The 16,334-nt window shown below is 34.7% G+C and overlaps 5 protein-coding genes across 6 annotated transcripts in view; all 5 read left to right on the plus strand.

The window, feature by feature from the left end:
• Positions 1-16,334, plus strand: part of LOC142226005 (putative ATP-dependent RNA helicase DDX43) — a 247,474-nt gene that overhangs the window by 200,881 nt on the left and 30,259 nt on the right. The gene's annotated exons all lie outside the window — the stretch shown is intronic.
• Positions 307-2,540, plus strand: LOC142227604 (putative ATP-dependent RNA helicase DDX43). Its single transcript, XM_075298090.1, has 3 exons — positions 307-412; positions 1,839-2,024; positions 2,107-2,540. The coding sequence occupies exons 1-3, from the start codon at positions 307-309 to the stop codon at positions 2,412-2,414; spliced, it is 600 nt and encodes a 199-aa protein (XP_075154205.1). The 3' UTR covers positions 2,415-2,540.
• LOC142223711 (putative ATP-dependent RNA helicase DDX43) lies at positions 4,631-6,047 on the plus strand. Its single transcript, XM_075293563.1, has 2 exons — positions 4,631-5,161; positions 5,244-6,047. Exons 1-2 carry the CDS (start codon positions 5,041-5,043, stop codon positions 5,582-5,584), a joined length of 462 nt encoding a protein of 153 aa, XP_075149678.1. The 5' UTR covers positions 4,631-5,040; the 3' UTR covers positions 5,585-6,047.
• On the plus strand, positions 8,146-9,422 carry LOC142226000 (putative ATP-dependent RNA helicase DDX43). Its single transcript, XM_075295859.1, has 2 exons — positions 8,146-8,912; positions 8,995-9,422. Exons 1-2 carry the CDS (start codon positions 8,855-8,857, stop codon positions 9,294-9,296), a joined length of 360 nt encoding a protein of 119 aa, XP_075151974.1. The 5' UTR covers positions 8,146-8,854; the 3' UTR covers positions 9,297-9,422.
• LOC142227605 (putative ATP-dependent RNA helicase DDX43) lies at positions 10,328-13,049 on the plus strand. Its single transcript, XM_075298091.1, has 3 exons — positions 10,328-10,361; positions 12,354-12,539; positions 12,622-13,049. The coding sequence occupies exons 1-3, from the start codon at positions 10,328-10,330 to the stop codon at positions 12,921-12,923; spliced, it is 522 nt and encodes a 173-aa protein (XP_075154206.1). The 3' UTR covers positions 12,924-13,049.

A 16,334-nucleotide genomic window follows, 5' to 3' on the forward strand; every position in this document is an offset into this window, starting at 1 on the left:
CTCAAATAAAAACATCTGGAGTTTTTTCATTCCAGATTAAAACCAAATATATATTTTAACAAAATTAAAAATTTTTAAAATATTTTAATAATAATAAATGAATTGAATTTATAAGTTAAAATCATATTGTTTTTTTACCCACCTTCATCTATGTAGTGAAAAAAATGGATTCTGAGATATCTTCATCCAAAAATATTTGAAATTAATTTCACGACGGCTACAATTTGGTAATTGGATTCATGATTTTTGTAATAAGTTGAAAATCAAATACAAAAATAATTGAAATCACAACTGGAAATTGATGACATGGGTTATATCGTCTATGGCCAGGGCACGTGGGACAGTTGCTATAAGATTTTTTTCTTCACCGGATGTAATATCTGCAATAGCGATTACATTTTTTCCACTAAGGGTTAGTAGATAGATTCTATCATGGAAGCTAGGAAGGATCTTCGTTCAAAATTCTGGTTATGGGACATCAAAGTGGAAGTCATTACCTACATTTTGATGTACGCCATGTGCTCCAACAGTGTTTTTGAACGAGGATATCCCTGATTCCAAGTTTTCAACTGGGGGTGGGGGGGCAGAATATAGATTCTACCATGGAAGCCAGGAACGGACATCGTTCAAAATTCCGCTAATGGGACATCAAAGTGGAGGTCAATACCTACATTTTGATGTATGCTATGAGTTCCAACAGTGTTTTTGGACGAAGATATCCCTGATTCCAAGTTTTCCATTGGGGACAGAACATAGATTCTACCATGGAAGCCAAGAACGGACTTCGTTCAAAATTCCGCTAATGGGACATCAAAGTGGAGGTCATTGCCCACATTTTGATGTATGTCATGTGTTCCAACAGTGTTTTTGAACGAAGATATCTCTGATTCCAAATTTTCCACAGGGTTGGGCAGAACATAAATTTTATCATGGAAAGCAGGAACGGACTTCGTTCAAAATTTCGCTAATGGGACATCAAAGTGGTGGTCATTACCTACATTTTGATGTATGTCATGAGTTCCAACAGTGTTTTTGAACGAATATATCCCTGATTCCAAGTTTTCCACTGGGGGGCAGAACATAGATTCTACCATGGAAGGCAGGAACGGACTTCTTTCAAAATTCCGCTAATGGGACATCAAAGTGGAGGTCATTACCTACATTTTGATGTATGTCATGTGTTCCAACAGTGTTTTTTAACGAAGATATCCCTGATTCTAAGTTTTCCACTGGGGGGCAGAACATAGATTCTACCATAGAAGTCAGAAACGGACTCCGTTCAAAATTCTGCTTACGGCACATCAAAGTGGAAGTCTTTACCTACATTTTGATGTACGCCATGTGCTCCAAGAGTGTTTTTGGACGAAGATATCCCGGTTTCCATTTTTGACACCTTTAGATCACATTGAGAATGTTTCTTAATGTGAAGGTTCAATTATTTTCAATAAAAATGCATTCATGAAGAAAACATGGTAAAAATGAAATTCGAAAGTTGTGGCAACTCCGGTGGATTGGTTTGTTGTCGTTCAAAATTTAGAATAATAAAATAATTTTATTTATTATTTTATTAAAAATGAAGATCTCACGGTACAGCACAAACAGAAATGGTAAACATATTAGTGTTTTTATTGTTCGCTATGTTGTACGTCAAAATATTCCACAGCCATAGCGTTTTGGCGCCAAAACGTGAATTGACATGCAAATTGAGAAAGAAGGGAACAACAGAATTCATTCAGGAATATGATTTATGGAGAAGGCAATCGCCGTGAACAAATTGGATGTGTTGGAGGTAGTATGGAAATTATTATCTGCACTCCTGATCGTTTAAATTGTACAAGCGAATGTTATTGACACAGCCACTATTACTTATCCATTTTTAGATGAAGCTCATCGTATTTTGGATATGGGTTTTGACCCTCAGATTCGGAAGATATCATTGGATATACGGCCCGATAAACAACCTGTAATGACAAGTGCTAGGAGTCCGACATTTTACCGACGGTTATTTGAACAATCCCATACCGGTGCGTGATGTATCATTGGATTTGGTCGAGCAAACAATCGAAATTGTTGAAAAGAATGAAAAATTCTATTTCGCTATTGCAGATATTATCTCTGGTGAAGCAAACAATCTTATAGCAACTGATATCGCCTCATGTGACCTGGTCATAGAAGATATAACCCATGTCATCAATTTCCAGTTCCGAAATATCGAAGAATACAGTAACAGTGCTATATTTAGTTATAGAACTCGATCCGATTGGGGCATAGCATCGGAATTAATTCCTATACATGAAGAAGCTGGTCAGGATATACCATCTGACTCCCGACCATGGCTGAACCTTTTGCTAAAACCAAAGAACGCTGTGCTGAAGAAGCACATAAATTTAATCGAACGCAATGTGGTAGAGTAGGCGTTAGTTATGGCGGTCGTAGTGGTAGTAAATAACATGGAAAATCTTCCAAACGACCTATGAATTAGCACAAACATTTTTATTGATTCCATAAAAATCTATTACATATTCATTAGTAACGTTAAAGGTGATTTTTTATTAAAATATGTATGTAGTAACATTTTTGCTGTTAAAGGTGGGTACTATGTTCGAGTTGAGAATCATTTTATTTTCTCGATTACTTTTTCTAAAATAATCAAAATTGTAAATGAAAACAAACATAATTCTGCTAAAGCTTGACGAAATCTCGATAAAAAATAAAATGCGCATCAATTAAATTTAATTATCTTCTTCAAATTAAACTATTTTAATGAAGTAACCACGAAAATTTCAACGGGAAAACCGAACATAGTACAGACCTTAAAATGAAAGTTTTAGATTTGTATAAACAAATGTAAAGAGAATCTCCTTCCATTCGAGTTTATGAATTAAAACTAAACAAAATTTCTTTATGTTACTTTTTTAATTTAATTTATATACTTTTTTAATTGGACATAAAAAAATACTTGATTAAAAAATTAATTGATTTCATAAGAAAATTTCAATTAATTTTTTAATTGATTCAATTAAAAATTTAATTGACTGTGTTTTAAATTTGATTAAAAAATTGATTGATTAATTACATTTTTAATAGTTTGTTGACTTAAAGATTTTGTCTTCCAATTTTTTGACAAAAGGTTAAGGTTAAATAAAACTCAAATAAAAACATCTGGAGTTTTTTCATTCCAGATTAAAACCAAATATATATTTTAATAAAATTAAAAATATTTAAAATATTTTAATAATAATAAATGAATTGAATTTATAAGTTAAAATCATATTGTTGTTTTTTACCCACCTTCATCTATGTAGTGAAAAAATGGATTCTGAGATATCTTCATCCAAAAATATTTGAAATTAATTTCACGACGGCTACAATTTGGTAATTGGATTCATGATTTTTGTAATAAGTTGAAAATCAAATACAAAAATAATTGAAATCACAATTGGAAATTGATGACATGGGTTATATCGTCTATGGCCAGGGCACGTGAGGCAGTTGCTATAAGATTTTTTTCTTCATCAGATGTAATATCTGCAATAGCGATTACATTTTTTCCACTAAGGGTTAGTAGATAGATTCTATCATAGAAGCTAGGAAGGATCTTCGTTCAAAATTCTGGTTATGGGACATCAAAGTGGAAGTCATTACCTACATTTTGATGTACGCCATGTGCTCCAACAGTGTTTTTGAACGAGGATATCCCTGATTCCAAGTTTTCCACTGGGGGGCAGAATATAGATTCTACCATGGAAGCCAAGAACGGACTTCGTTCAAAATTCCGCTAATGGGACATCAAAGTGGAGGTCATTACCCACATTTTGATGTATGCCATGAGTTCCAACAGTGTTTTTGGACGAAGATATCCCTGATTCCAAGTTTTCCATTGGGGACAGAACATAGATTCTACCATGGAAGCCGGACTTCGTTCAAAATTCCGCTATTGGGACATCAAAGTGGAGGTCATTACCTACATTTTGATGTATGTCATGAGTTCCAACAGTGTTTTTGAACGAAGATATCCCTGATTCCAAGTTTTCCACTGGGTTGGGCAGAACATAGATTCTACCATGGAAGGCAGGAACGGACTTCGTTCAAAATTTCGCTAATGGTACATCAAAGTGGAGGTCATTACCTACATTTTGATGTATGTCATGAGTTCCAACAGTGTTTTTGAACGAAGATATCCCTGATTCCAAGTTTTCCACTGGGTTGGGCAGAACATAGATTCTACCATGGAAGGCAGGAACGGACTTCGTTCAAAATTTCGCTAATGGTACATCAAAGAGGAGGTCATTACCTACATTTTGATGTATGCCATGTGTTCCAACAGTGTTTTTTAACGAAGATATCCCTGATTCTAAGTTTTCCACTGGGGGGCAGAACATAGATTCTACCATAGAAGTCAGAAACGGACTCCGTTCAAAATTCTGCTTACGGCACATCAAAGTGGAAGTCTTTACCTACATTTTGATGTACGCCATGTGCTCCAAGAGTGTTTTTGGACGAAGATATCCCGGTTTCCATTTTTGACACCTTTAGATCACATTGAGAATGTTTCTTAATGTGAAGGTTCAATTATTTTCAATAAAAATGCATTCATGAAGAAAACATGGTAAAAATGAAATTCGAAAGTTGTGGCAACTCCGGTGGATTGGTTTGTTGTCGTTCAAAATTTAGAATAATAAAATAATTTTATTTATTATTTTATTAAAAATGAAGATCTCACGGTACAGCACAAACAGAAATGGTAAACATATTAGTGTTTTTATTGTTCGCTATGTTGTACATCAAAATATTCCACAGCCATAGCGTTTTGGCGCCAAAACGTGAATTGACATGCAAATTGAGAAAGAAGGGAACAACAGAATTCATTCAGGAATATGATTTATGGAGAAGGCAATCGCCGTGAACAAATTGGATGTGTTGGAGGTAGTATGGAAATTATTATCTGCACTCCTGATCGTTTAAATTGTACAAGCGAATGTTATTGACACAGCCACTATTACTTATCCTTTTTTAGATGAAGCTCATCGTATTTTGGATATGGGTTTTGACCCTCAGATTCGGAAGATATCATTGGATATACGGCCCGATAAACAACCTGTAATGACAAGTGCTAGGAGTCCGACATTTTACCGACGGTTATTTGAACAATCCCATACCGGTGCGTGATGTATCATTGGATTTGGTCGAGCAAACAATCGAAATTGTTGAAAAGAATGAAAAATTCTATTTCGCTATTGCAGATATTATCTCTGGTGAAGCAAACAATCTTATAGCAACTGATATCGCCTCATGTGACCTGGTCATAGAAGATGTAACCCATGTCATCAATTTCCAGTTCCGAAATATCGAAGAATACAGTAACAGTGCTATATTTAGTTATAGAACTCGATCCGATTGGTGCATAGCATCGGAATTAATTCCTATACCTGAAGAAGCTGGTCAGGATATACCATCTGACTCCCGACCATGGCTGAACCTTTTGCTAAAACCAAAGAACGCTGTGCTGAAGAAGCACAAAATTAATCGAACGCAATGTGGTAGAGTAGGCGTTAGTTATGGCGGTCGTAGTGGTAGTAAATAACATGGAAAATCTTCCAAACGACCTATGAATTAGCACAAACATTTTTATTGATTCCATAAAAATCTATTACATATTCATTAGTAACGTTAAAGGTGATTTTTTATTAAAATATGTATGTAGTAACATTTTTGCTGTTAAAGGTGGGTACTATGTTCGAGTTTAAAATTATTTTATTTTCTCGATTACTCTTTCTAAAATAATCAAAATTGTAAATGAAAACAAACATAATTCTGCTAAAGCTTGACGAAATCTCGATAAAAAAAATAAAATGCGCATCAATTAAATTTAATTATCTTCTTCAAATTAAACTATTTTAATGAAGTAACCACGAAAATTTCAACGGGAAAACCGAACATAGTACAGACCTTAAAATGAAAGTTTTAGATTTGTATAAACAAATGTAAAGAGAATCTCATTCCATTCGAGTTTATGAATTAAAACTAAACAAAATTTCTATATGTTACTGTTTTAATTTAATTTATATACTTTTTTAATTGGACATAAAAAAATACTTGATTAAAAAATTAATTGATTTCATAAGAAAATTTCAATTAATTTTTTAATTGATTCAATTAAAAATTTAGTTGACTGTTTTAAATTTGATTAAAAAATTGATTGATTAATTACATTTTTAATAGTTTGTTGACTTAAAGATTTTGTCTTCCAATTTTTTGATAAAAGGTTAAGGTTAAATAAAACTCAAATAAAAACATCTGGAGTTTTTTCATTCCAGATTAAAACCAAATATATATTTTAACAAAATTAAAAATTTTTAAAATATTTTAATAATAATAAATGAATTGAATTTATAAGTTAAAATCATATTGTTTTTTTACCCACCTTCATCTATGTAGTGAAAAAAATGGATTCTGAGATATCTTCATCCAAAAATATTTGAAATTAATTTCACGACGGCTACAATTTGGTAATTGGATTCATGATTTTTGTAATAAGTTGAAAATCAAATACAAAAATAATTGAAATCACAATTGGAAATTGATGACATGGGTTATATCGTCTATGGCCAGGGCACGTGAGACAGTTGCTATAAGATTTTTTTCTTCACCGGATGTAATATCTGCAATAGCGATTACATTTTTTCCACTAAGGGTTAGTAGATAGATTCTATCATGGAAGCTAGGAAGGATCTTCGTTCAAAATTCTGGTTATGGGACATCAAAGTGGAAGTCATTACCTACATTTTGATGTACGCCATGTGCTCCAACAGTGTTTTTGAACGAGGATATCCCTGATTCCAAGTTTTCCACTGGGGGTGGGGGGCAGAATATAGATTCTACCATGGAAGCCAGGAACGGACATCGTTCAAAATTCCGCTAATGGGACATCAAAGTGGAGGTCAATACCTACATTTTGATGTATGCTATGAGTTCCAACAGTGTTTTTGGACGAAGATATCCCTGATTCCAAGTTTTCCATTGGGGACAGAACATAGATTCTACCATGGAAGCCAAGAACGGACTTCGTTCAAAATTCCGCTAATGGGACATCAAAGTGGAGGTCATTGCCCACATTTTGATGTATGTCATGTGTTCCAACAGTGTTTTTGAACGAAGATATCTCTGATTCCAAATTTTCCACAGGGTTGGGCAGAACATAAATTTTATCATGGAAGGCAGGAACGGACTTCGTTCAAAATTTCGCTAATGGGACATCAAAGTGGTGGTCATTACCTACATTTTGATGTATGTCATGAGTTCCAACAGTGTTTTTGAACGAATATATCCCTGATTCCAAGTTTTCCACTGGGGGGCAGAACATAGATTCTACCATGGAAGGCAGGAACGGACTTCGTTCAAAATTCGGCTAATGGGACATCAAAGTGGAGGTCATTACCTACATTTTGATGTATGTCATGTGTTCCAACAGTGTTTTTTAACGAAGATATCCCTGATTCTAAGTTTTCCACTGGGGGGCAGAACATAGATTCTACCATAGAAGTCAGAAACGGACTCCGTTCAAAATTCTGCTTACGGCACATCAAAGTGGAAGTCTTTACCTACATTTTGATGTACGCCATGTGCTCCAAGAGTGTTTTTGGACGAAGATATCCCGGTTTCCATTTTTGACACCTTTAGATCACATTGAGAATGTTTCTTAATGTGAAGGTTCAATTATTTTCAATAAAAATGCATTCATGAAGAAAACATGGTAAAAATGAAATTCGAAAGTTGTGGCAACTCCGGTGGATTGGTTTGTTGTCGTTCAAAATTTAGAATAATAAAATAATTTTATTTATAATTTTATTAAAAATGAAGATCTCACGGTACAGCACAAACAGAAATGGTAAACATATTAGTGTTTTTATTGTTCGCTATGTTGTACATCAAAATATTCCACATCCATAGCGTTTTGGCGCCAAAACGTGAATTGACATGCAAATTGAGAAAGAAGGGAACAACAGAATTCATTCAGGAATATGATTTATGGAGAAGGCAATCGCCGTGAACAAATTGGATGTGTTGGAGGTAGTATGGAAATTATTATCTGCACTCCTGATCGTTTAAATTGTACAAGCGAATGTTATTGACACAGCCACTATTACTTATCCATTTTTAGATGAAGCTCATCGTATTTTGGATATGGGTTTTGACCCTCAGATTCGGAAGATATTGTTACGAATTTGATAATTATAGATATAAGTTTATTTAAATTAGTTTCCGCTAATTTAAAATTTAAAATTGTAACGATAAAATTTCGCTATCACTTGTTGGAATCATCTATTCATTTTCTAGTATTTTCCTGAATTTCTTTTATGTTCTTTTGTTTGCTTACCGAAATGTTAGTTCTTACTCTCTCATAGAATAACAACCCCTTTGCTTTGTTATTTTGCTTTCTCATTTCATCTCATTGTCTATTGTCATTGTTGTTGTAGTAATGCGAGCGTATATCTATGTGAGTGTGTATGTGTTTGGCAGCCACCAGACGAATTACTTAATGGTCGTAGATCCTTCTAGCATTGTCTAAGAATGTTCTGGCGTTGCCAGAATATTGTAGTGCTACCAGAATGTTCTCGTATTGCCACACCGTCATATATAAAAGCGCTCGCATGCTGCTAACGAGTCAGTCTTAATTAAAGCGTCAAACGAATAACTTCAGTGTGAACGAATTGTAAAGTGTGAAGTCATAGTAAATAAATTGTAGATTGTCGTTATTTAAAAGAACTGTGTTTTAATTGTCGGGTAATTAAAAACGCCTAAATATAAAAACGTAACAATATCATTGGATATACGGCCCGATAAACAACCTGTAATGACAAGTGCTAGGAGTCCGACATTTTACCGACGGTTATTTGAACAATCCCATACCGGTGCGTGATGTATCATTGGATTTGGTCGAGCAAACAATCGAAATTGTTGAAAAGAATGAAAAATTCTATTTCGCTATTGCAGATATTATCTCTGGTGAAGCAAACAATCTTATAGCAACTGATATCGCCTCATGTGACCTGGTCATAGAAGATATAACCCATGTCATCAATTTCCAGTTCCGAAATATCGAAGAATACAGTAACAGTGCTATATTTAGTTATAGAACTCGATCCGATTGGGGCATAGCATCGGAATTAATTCCTATACATGAAGAAGCTGGTCAGGATATACCATCTGACTCCCGACCATGGCTGAACCTTTTGCTGAAACCAAAGAACGCTGTGCTGAAGAAGCACATAATCGAACGCAATGTGGTAGAGTAGGCGTTAGTTATGGCGGTCGTAGTGGTAGTAACTAACATGGAAAATCTTCCAAACGACCTATGAATTAGCACAAACATTTTTATTGATTCCATAAAAATCTATTACATATTCATTAGTAACGTTAAAGGTGATTTTTTATTAAAATATGTATGTAGTAACATTTTTGCTGTTAAAAGTGGGTACTATGTTCGAGTTGGAAATCATTTTATTTTCTCGATTACTTTTTCTAAAATAATCAAAATTGTAAATGAAAACAAACATAATTCTGCTAAAGCTTGACGAAATCTCGATAAAAAATAAAATGCGCATCAATTAAATTATCTTCTTCAAATTAAACTATTTTAATGAAGTAACCACGAAAATTTCAACGGGAAAACCGAACATAGTACAGACCTTAAAATGAAAGTTTTAGATTTGTATAAACAAATGTAAAGAGAATCTCCTTCCATTCGAGTTTATGAATTAAAACTAAACAAAATTTCTTTATGTTACTTTTTTAATTTAATTTATATACTTTTTTAAATTGGACATAAAAAATACTTGATTATATAATTAATTGATTTCATAAGAAAATTTCAATTAAGTTTTTTAATTGATTCAATTAAAAATTTAATTGACTGTGTTTTAAATTTGATTAAAAAATTGATTGATTAATTACATTTTTAATAGTTTGTTGACTTAAAGATTTTGTCTTCCAATTTTTTGACAAAAGGTTAAGGTTAAATAAAACTCAAATAAAAACATCTGGAGTTTTTTCATTCCAGATTAAAACCAAATATATATTTTAACAAAATTAAAAATGTTTAAAATATTTTAATAATAATAAATGAATTGAATTTATAAGTTAAAATCATATTGTTTTTTTACCCACCTTCATCTATGTAGTGAAAAAAATGGATTCTGAGATATCTTCATCCAAAAATATTTGAAATTAATTTCACGACGGCTACAATTTGGTAATTGGATTCATGATTTTTTGTAATAAGCTGAAAATCAAATACAAAAATAATTGAAATCACAATTGGAAATTGATGACATGGGTTATATCGCCTATGGCCAGGGCACGTGAGACAGTTGCTATAAGATTTTTTTCTTCACCAGATGTAATATCTGCAATAGCGATTACATTTTTTCCACTAAGGGTTAGTAGATAGATTCTATCATGGAAGCTAGGAAGGATCTTCGTTCAAAATTATGGTTATGGGACATCAAAGTGGAAGTCATTACCTACATTTTGATGTACGCCATGTGCTCCAACAGTGTTTTTGAACGAGGCTATCCCTGATTCCAAGTTTTCCACTGGGGGTGGGGGCAGAATATAGATTCTACCATGGAAGCCAGGAACGAACATCGTTCAAAATTCCGCTAATGGGACATCAAAGTGGAGGTCAATACCTACATTTTGATGTATGCCATGAGTTCCAACAGTGTTTTTGGACGAAGATATCCCTGATTCCAAGTTTTCCACTGGGGGCAGAACATAGATTCTACCATGGAAGCCAAGAACGGACTTCGTTCAAAATTTCGCTAATGGGACATCAAAGTGGAGGTCATTACCCACATTTTGATGTATGTCATGTGTTCCAACAGTGTTTTTGAACGAAGATATCTCTGATTCCAAGTTTTCCACTGCCCGGGTAGAACATAAATTTTACCATGGAAGCCAGGAACGCACTTCGTTCAAAATTTCGCTAATGGGACATCAAAGTGGAGGTCATTACCTACATTTTGATGTATGTCATGAGTTCCAACAGTGTTTTTGAACGAAGATATCCCTGATTCCAAGTTTTCCACTGGGGGCAGAACATAAATTTTATCATGGAAGGCAGGAACGGCCTTCGTTCAAAATTGCGCTAATGGTACATGAAAGTAGAGGTCATTACCTACATTTTGATGTATGTCATGTGTTCCAACAGTGTTTTTTAACGAAGATATCCCTGATTCCAAGTTTTCCACTGGGTTGGGCAGAACATAAATTTTATCATGGAAGGCAGGAACGGACTTCGTTCAAAATTTCGCTAATGGGACATCAAAGTGGAGGTCATTACCTACATTTTGATGTATGCCATGAGTTCCAACAGTGTTTTTGAACGAAGATATCCCTGATTCCAAGTTTTCCACTGGGTTGGGCAGAACATAGATTCTACCATGGAAGCCAGGAACGGACATCGTTCAAAATTCCGCTAATGGGACATCAAAGTGGTGGTCATTACCTACATTTTGATGTATGTCATGAGTTCCAACAGTGTTTTTGAACGAATATATCCCTGATTCCAAGTTTTCCACTGGGGGGCAGAACATAGATTCTACCATGGAAGGCAGGAACGGACTTCGTTCAAAATTCCGCTAATGGGACATCAAAGTGGAGGTCATTACCTACATTTTGATGTATGTCATGTGTTCCAACAGTGTTTTTTAACGAAGATATCCCTGATTCTAAGTTTTCCACTGGGGGGCAGAACATAGATTCTACCATAGAAGTCAGAAACGGACTCCGTTCAAAATTCTGCTTACGGCACATCAAAGTGGAAGTCTTTACCTACATTTTGATGTACGCCATGTGCTCCAAGAGTGTTTTTGGACGAAGATATCCCGGTTTCCATTTTTGACACCTTTAGATCACATTGAGAATGTTTCTTAATGTGAAGGTTCAATTATTTTCAATAAAAATGCATTCATGAAGAAAACATGGTAAAAATGAAATTCGAAAGTTGTGGCAACTCCGGTGGATTGGTTTGTTGTCGTTCAAAATTTAGAATAATAAAATAATTTTATTTATAATTTTATTAAAAATGAAGATCTCACGGTACAGCACAAACAGAAATGGTAAACATATTAGTGTTTTTATTGTTCGCTATGTTGTACAGCAAAATATTCCACAGCCATAGCGTTTTGGCGCCAAAACGTGAATTGACATGCAAATTGAGAAAGAAGGGAACAACAGAATTCATTCAGGAATATGATTTATGGAGAAGGCAATCGCCGTGAACAAATTGGATGTGTTGGAGGTAGTATGGAAATTATTATCTGCACTCCTGATCGTTTAAATTGTACAAGCGAATGTTATTGACACAGCCACTATTACTTATCCATTTTTAGATGAAGCTCATCGTATTTTGGATATGGGTTTTGACCCTCAGATTCGGAAGATATCATTGGATATACGGCCCGATAAACAACCTGTAATGACAAGTGCTAGGAGTCCGACATTTTACCGACGGTTATTTGAACAATCCCATACCGGTGCGTGATGTATCATTGGATTTGGTCGAGCAAACAATCGAAATTGTTGAAAAGAATGAAAAATTCTATTTCGCTATTGCAGATATTATCTCTGGTGAAGCAAACAATCTTATAGCAACTGATATCGCCTCATGTGACCTGGTCATAGAAGATATAACCCATGTCATCAATTTCCAGTTCCGAAATATCGAAGAATACAGTAACAGTGCTATATTTAGTTATAGAACTCGATCCGATTGGGGCATAGCATCGGAATTAATTCCTATACATGAAGAAGCTGGTCAGGATATACCATCTGACTCCCGACCATGGCTGAACCTTTTGCTGAAACCAAAGAACGCTGTGCTGAAGAAGCACATAATCGAACGCAATGTGGTAGAGTAGGCGTTAGTTATGGCGGTCGTAGTGGTAGTAACTAACATGGAAAATCTTCCAAACGACCTATGAATTAGCACAAACATTTTTATTGATTCCATAAAAATCTATTACATATTCATTAGTAACGTTAAAGGTGATTTTTTATTAAAATATGTATGTAGTAACATTTTTGCTGTTAAAGGTGGGTACTATGTTCGAGTTGGAAATCATTTTATTTTCTCGATTACTTTTTCTAAAATAATCAAAATTGTAAATGAAAACAAACATAATTCTGCTAAAGCTTGACGAAATCTCGATAAAAAATAAAATGCGCATCAATTAAATTATCTTCTTCAAATTAAACTATTTTAATGAAGTAACCACGAAAATTTCAACGGGAAAACCGAACATAGTACAGACCTTAAAATGAAAGTTTTAGATTTGTATAAACAAATGTAAAGAGAATCTCCTTCCATTCGAGTTTATGAATTAAAACTAAACAAAATTTCTTTATGTTACTTTTTTAATTTAATTTATATACTTTTTTAAATTGGACATAAAAAATACTTGATTATATAATTAATTGATTTCATAAGAAAATTTCAATTAAGTTTTTTAATTGATTCAATTAAAAATTTAATTGACTGTGTTTTAAATTTGATTAAAAAATTGATTGATTAATTACATTTTTAATAGTTTGTTGACTTAAAGATTTTGTCTTCCAATTTTTTGACAAAAGGTTAAGGTTAAATAAAACTCAAATAAAAACATCTGGAGTTTTTTCATTCCAGATTAAAACCAAATATATATTTTAACAAAATTAAAAATGTTTAAAATATTTTAATAATAATAAATGAATTGAATTTATAAGTTAAAATCATATTGTTTTTTTACCCACCTTCATCTATGTAGTGAAAAAAATGGATTCTGAGATATCTTCATCCAAAAATATTTGAAATTAATTTCACGACGGCTACAATTTGGTAATTGGATTCATGATTTTTTGTAATAAGCTGAAAATCAAATACAAAAATAATTGAAATCACAATTGGAAATTGATGACATGGGTTATATCGCCTATGGCCAGGGCACGTGAGACAGTTGCTATAAGATTTTTTTCTTCACCAGATGTAATATCTGCAATAGCGATTACATTTTTTCCACTAAGGGTTAGTAGATAGATTCTATCATGGAAGCTAGGAAGGATCTTTGTTCAAAATTATGGTTATGGGACATCAAAGTGGAAGTCATTACCTACATTTTGATGTACGCCATGTGCTCCAACAGTGTTTTTGAACGAGGCTATCCCTGATTCCAAGTTTTCCACTGGGGGTGGGGGCAGAATATAGATTCTACCATGGAAGCCAGGAACGAACATCGTTCAAAATTCCGCTAATGGGACATCAAAGTGGAGGTCAATACCTACATTTTGATGTATGCCATGAGTTCCAACAGTGTTTTTGGACGAAGATATCCCTGATTCCAAGTTTTCCACTGGGGGCAGAACATAGATTCTACCATGGAAGCCAAGAACGGACTTCGTTCAAAATTTCGCTAATGGGACATCAAAGTGGAGGTCATTACCCACATTTTGATGTATGTCATGTGTTCCAACAGTGTTTTTGAACGAAGATATCTCTGATTCCAAGTTTTCCACTGCCCGGGTAGAACATAAATTTTACCATGGAAGCCAGGAACGCACTTCGTTCAAAATTTCGCTAATGGGACATCAAAGTGGAGGTCATTACCTACATTTTGATGTATGTCATGAGTTCCAACAGTGTTTTTGAACGAAGATATCCCTGATTCCAAGTTTTCCACTGGGGGCAGAACATAAATTTTATCATGGAAGGCAGGAACGGACTTCGTTCAAAATTCCGCTAATGGGATATCAAAGTGGAGGTCATTACCTACATTTTGATGTATGTCATGAGTTCCAACAGTGTTTTTGAACGAAGATATCCCTGATTCCAAGTTTTCCACTGGGGGGCAGAACATAGATTCTACCATGGAAGGCAGGAACGGACTTCGTTCAAAATTCCGCTAATGGTACATGAAAGTAGAGGTCATTACCTACATTTTGATGTATGTCATGTGTTCCAACAGTGTTTTTTAACGAAGATATCCCTGATTCCAAGTTTTCCACTGGGTTGGGCAGAACATAAATTTTATCATGGAAGGCAGGAACGGACTTCGTTCAAAATTTCGCTAATGGGACATCAAAGTGGAGGTCATTACCTACATTTTGATGTATGTCATGAGTTCCAACAGTGTTTTTGAACGAAGATATCCCTGATTCCAAGTTTTCCACTGGGGGGCAGAACATAGATTCTACCATGGAAGGCAGGAACGGACTTCGTTCAAAATTCCGCTAATGGTACATGAAAGTGGAGGTCATTACCTACATTTTGATGTATGTCATGAGTTCCAACAGTGTTTTTGAACGAAGATATCCCTGATTCCAAGTTTTCCACTGGGGGGCAGAACATAGATTCTACCATGGAAGCCAGGAACGGTCTTCGTTCACAATTCCGCTAATGGGATATCAAAGTGGAGGTCATTACCCACATTTTGATGTATGTCATGTGTTCCAACAGTGTTTTTGAACGAAGATATCTCTGATTCCAAGTTTTCCACTGGGTTGGGCAGAACATAAATTTTATCATGGAAGGCAGGAACAGACTTCGTTCAAAATTTCGCTAATGGGACATCAAAGTGGAGGTCATTACCTACATTTTGATGTATGTCATGAGTTCCAACAGTGTTTTTGAACGAAGATATCCCTGATTCCAAGTTTTCCACTGGGGGGCAGAACATAGATTCTACCATGGAAGCCAAGAACGGACTTCGTTCAAAATTCCGCTAATGGGACATCAAAGTGGAGGTCATTACCCACATTTTGATGTATGTCATGTGTTCCAACAGTGTTTTTGAACGAAGATATCTCTGATTCCAAGTTTTCCACTGCCCGGGTAGAACATAAATTTTACCATGGAAGCCAGGAACGCACTTCGTTCAAAATTTCGCTAATGGGACATCAAAGTGGAGGTCATTACCTACATTTTGATGTATGTCATGAGTTCCAACAGTGTTTTTGAACGAAGATATCCCTGATTCCAAGTTTTCCACTGGGGGGCAGAACATAGATTCTACCATGGAAGGCAGGAACGGACTTCGTTCAAAATTCCGCTAATGGGATATCAAAGTGGAGGTCATTACCCACATTTTGATGTATGTCATGTGTTCCAACAGTGTTTTTGAACGAAGATATCCCTGATTCCAAGTTTTCCACTGGGGGGCAGAACATAGATTCTACCATGGAAGGCAGGAACGGACTTCGTTCAAAATTCCGCTAATGGGACATCAAAGTGGAGGTCATTAGCTACATTTTGATGTATGTCATGTGTTCCAACAGTGTTTTTTAACGAAGATATCCCT

Source organism: Haematobia irritans, chromosome 2 (assembly GCF_050003625.1).
Source record: "Haematobia irritans isolate KBUSLIRL chromosome 2, ASM5000362v1, whole genome shotgun sequence".
NCBI classification, from domain to species: Eukaryota; Metazoa; Arthropoda; class Insecta; order Diptera; family Muscidae; genus Haematobia; species Haematobia irritans.

Coding starts and splice junctions, on each gene's coding strand:
- LOC142227605 (XM_075298091.1), top strand. CDS start 10,328: ATGACATGGGTTATATCGCCTATGGCCAGGGCAC. Junction 10,362..12,353: donor ATCGCCTATGGCCAGGGCAC/GTGAGACAGTTG, acceptor AAATTGTACAAG/CGAATGTTATTGACACAGCC. Junction 12,540..12,621: donor ATTTGAACAATCCCATACCG/GTGCGTGATGTA, acceptor TCGCTATTGCAG/ATATTATCTCTGGTGAAGCA.
- LOC142226000 (XM_075295859.1), top strand. CDS start 8,855: ATGACAAGTGCTAGGAGTCCGACATTTTACCGACGGTTATTTGAACAA. Junction 8,913..8,994: donor ATTTGAACAATCCCATACCG/GTGCGTGATGTA, acceptor TCGCTATTGCAG/ATATTATCTCTGGTGAAGCA.
- LOC142223711 (XM_075293563.1), top strand. CDS start 5,041: ATGGGTTTTGACCCTCAGATTCGGAAGATATCATTGGATATACGGCCC. Junction 5,162..5,243: donor ATTTGAACAATCCCATACCG/GTGCGTGATGTA, acceptor TCGCTATTGCAG/ATATTATCTCTGGTGAAGCA.
- LOC142227604 (XM_075298090.1), top strand. CDS start 307: ATGGGTTATATCGTCTATGGCCAGGGCACGTGGGACAGTTGCTATAAG. Junction 413..1,838: donor TTACATTTTTTCCACTAAGG/GTTAGTAGATAG, acceptor AAATTGTACAAG/CGAATGTTATTGACACAGCC. Junction 2,025..2,106: donor ATTTGAACAATCCCATACCG/GTGCGTGATGTA, acceptor TCGCTATTGCAG/ATATTATCTCTGGTGAAGCA.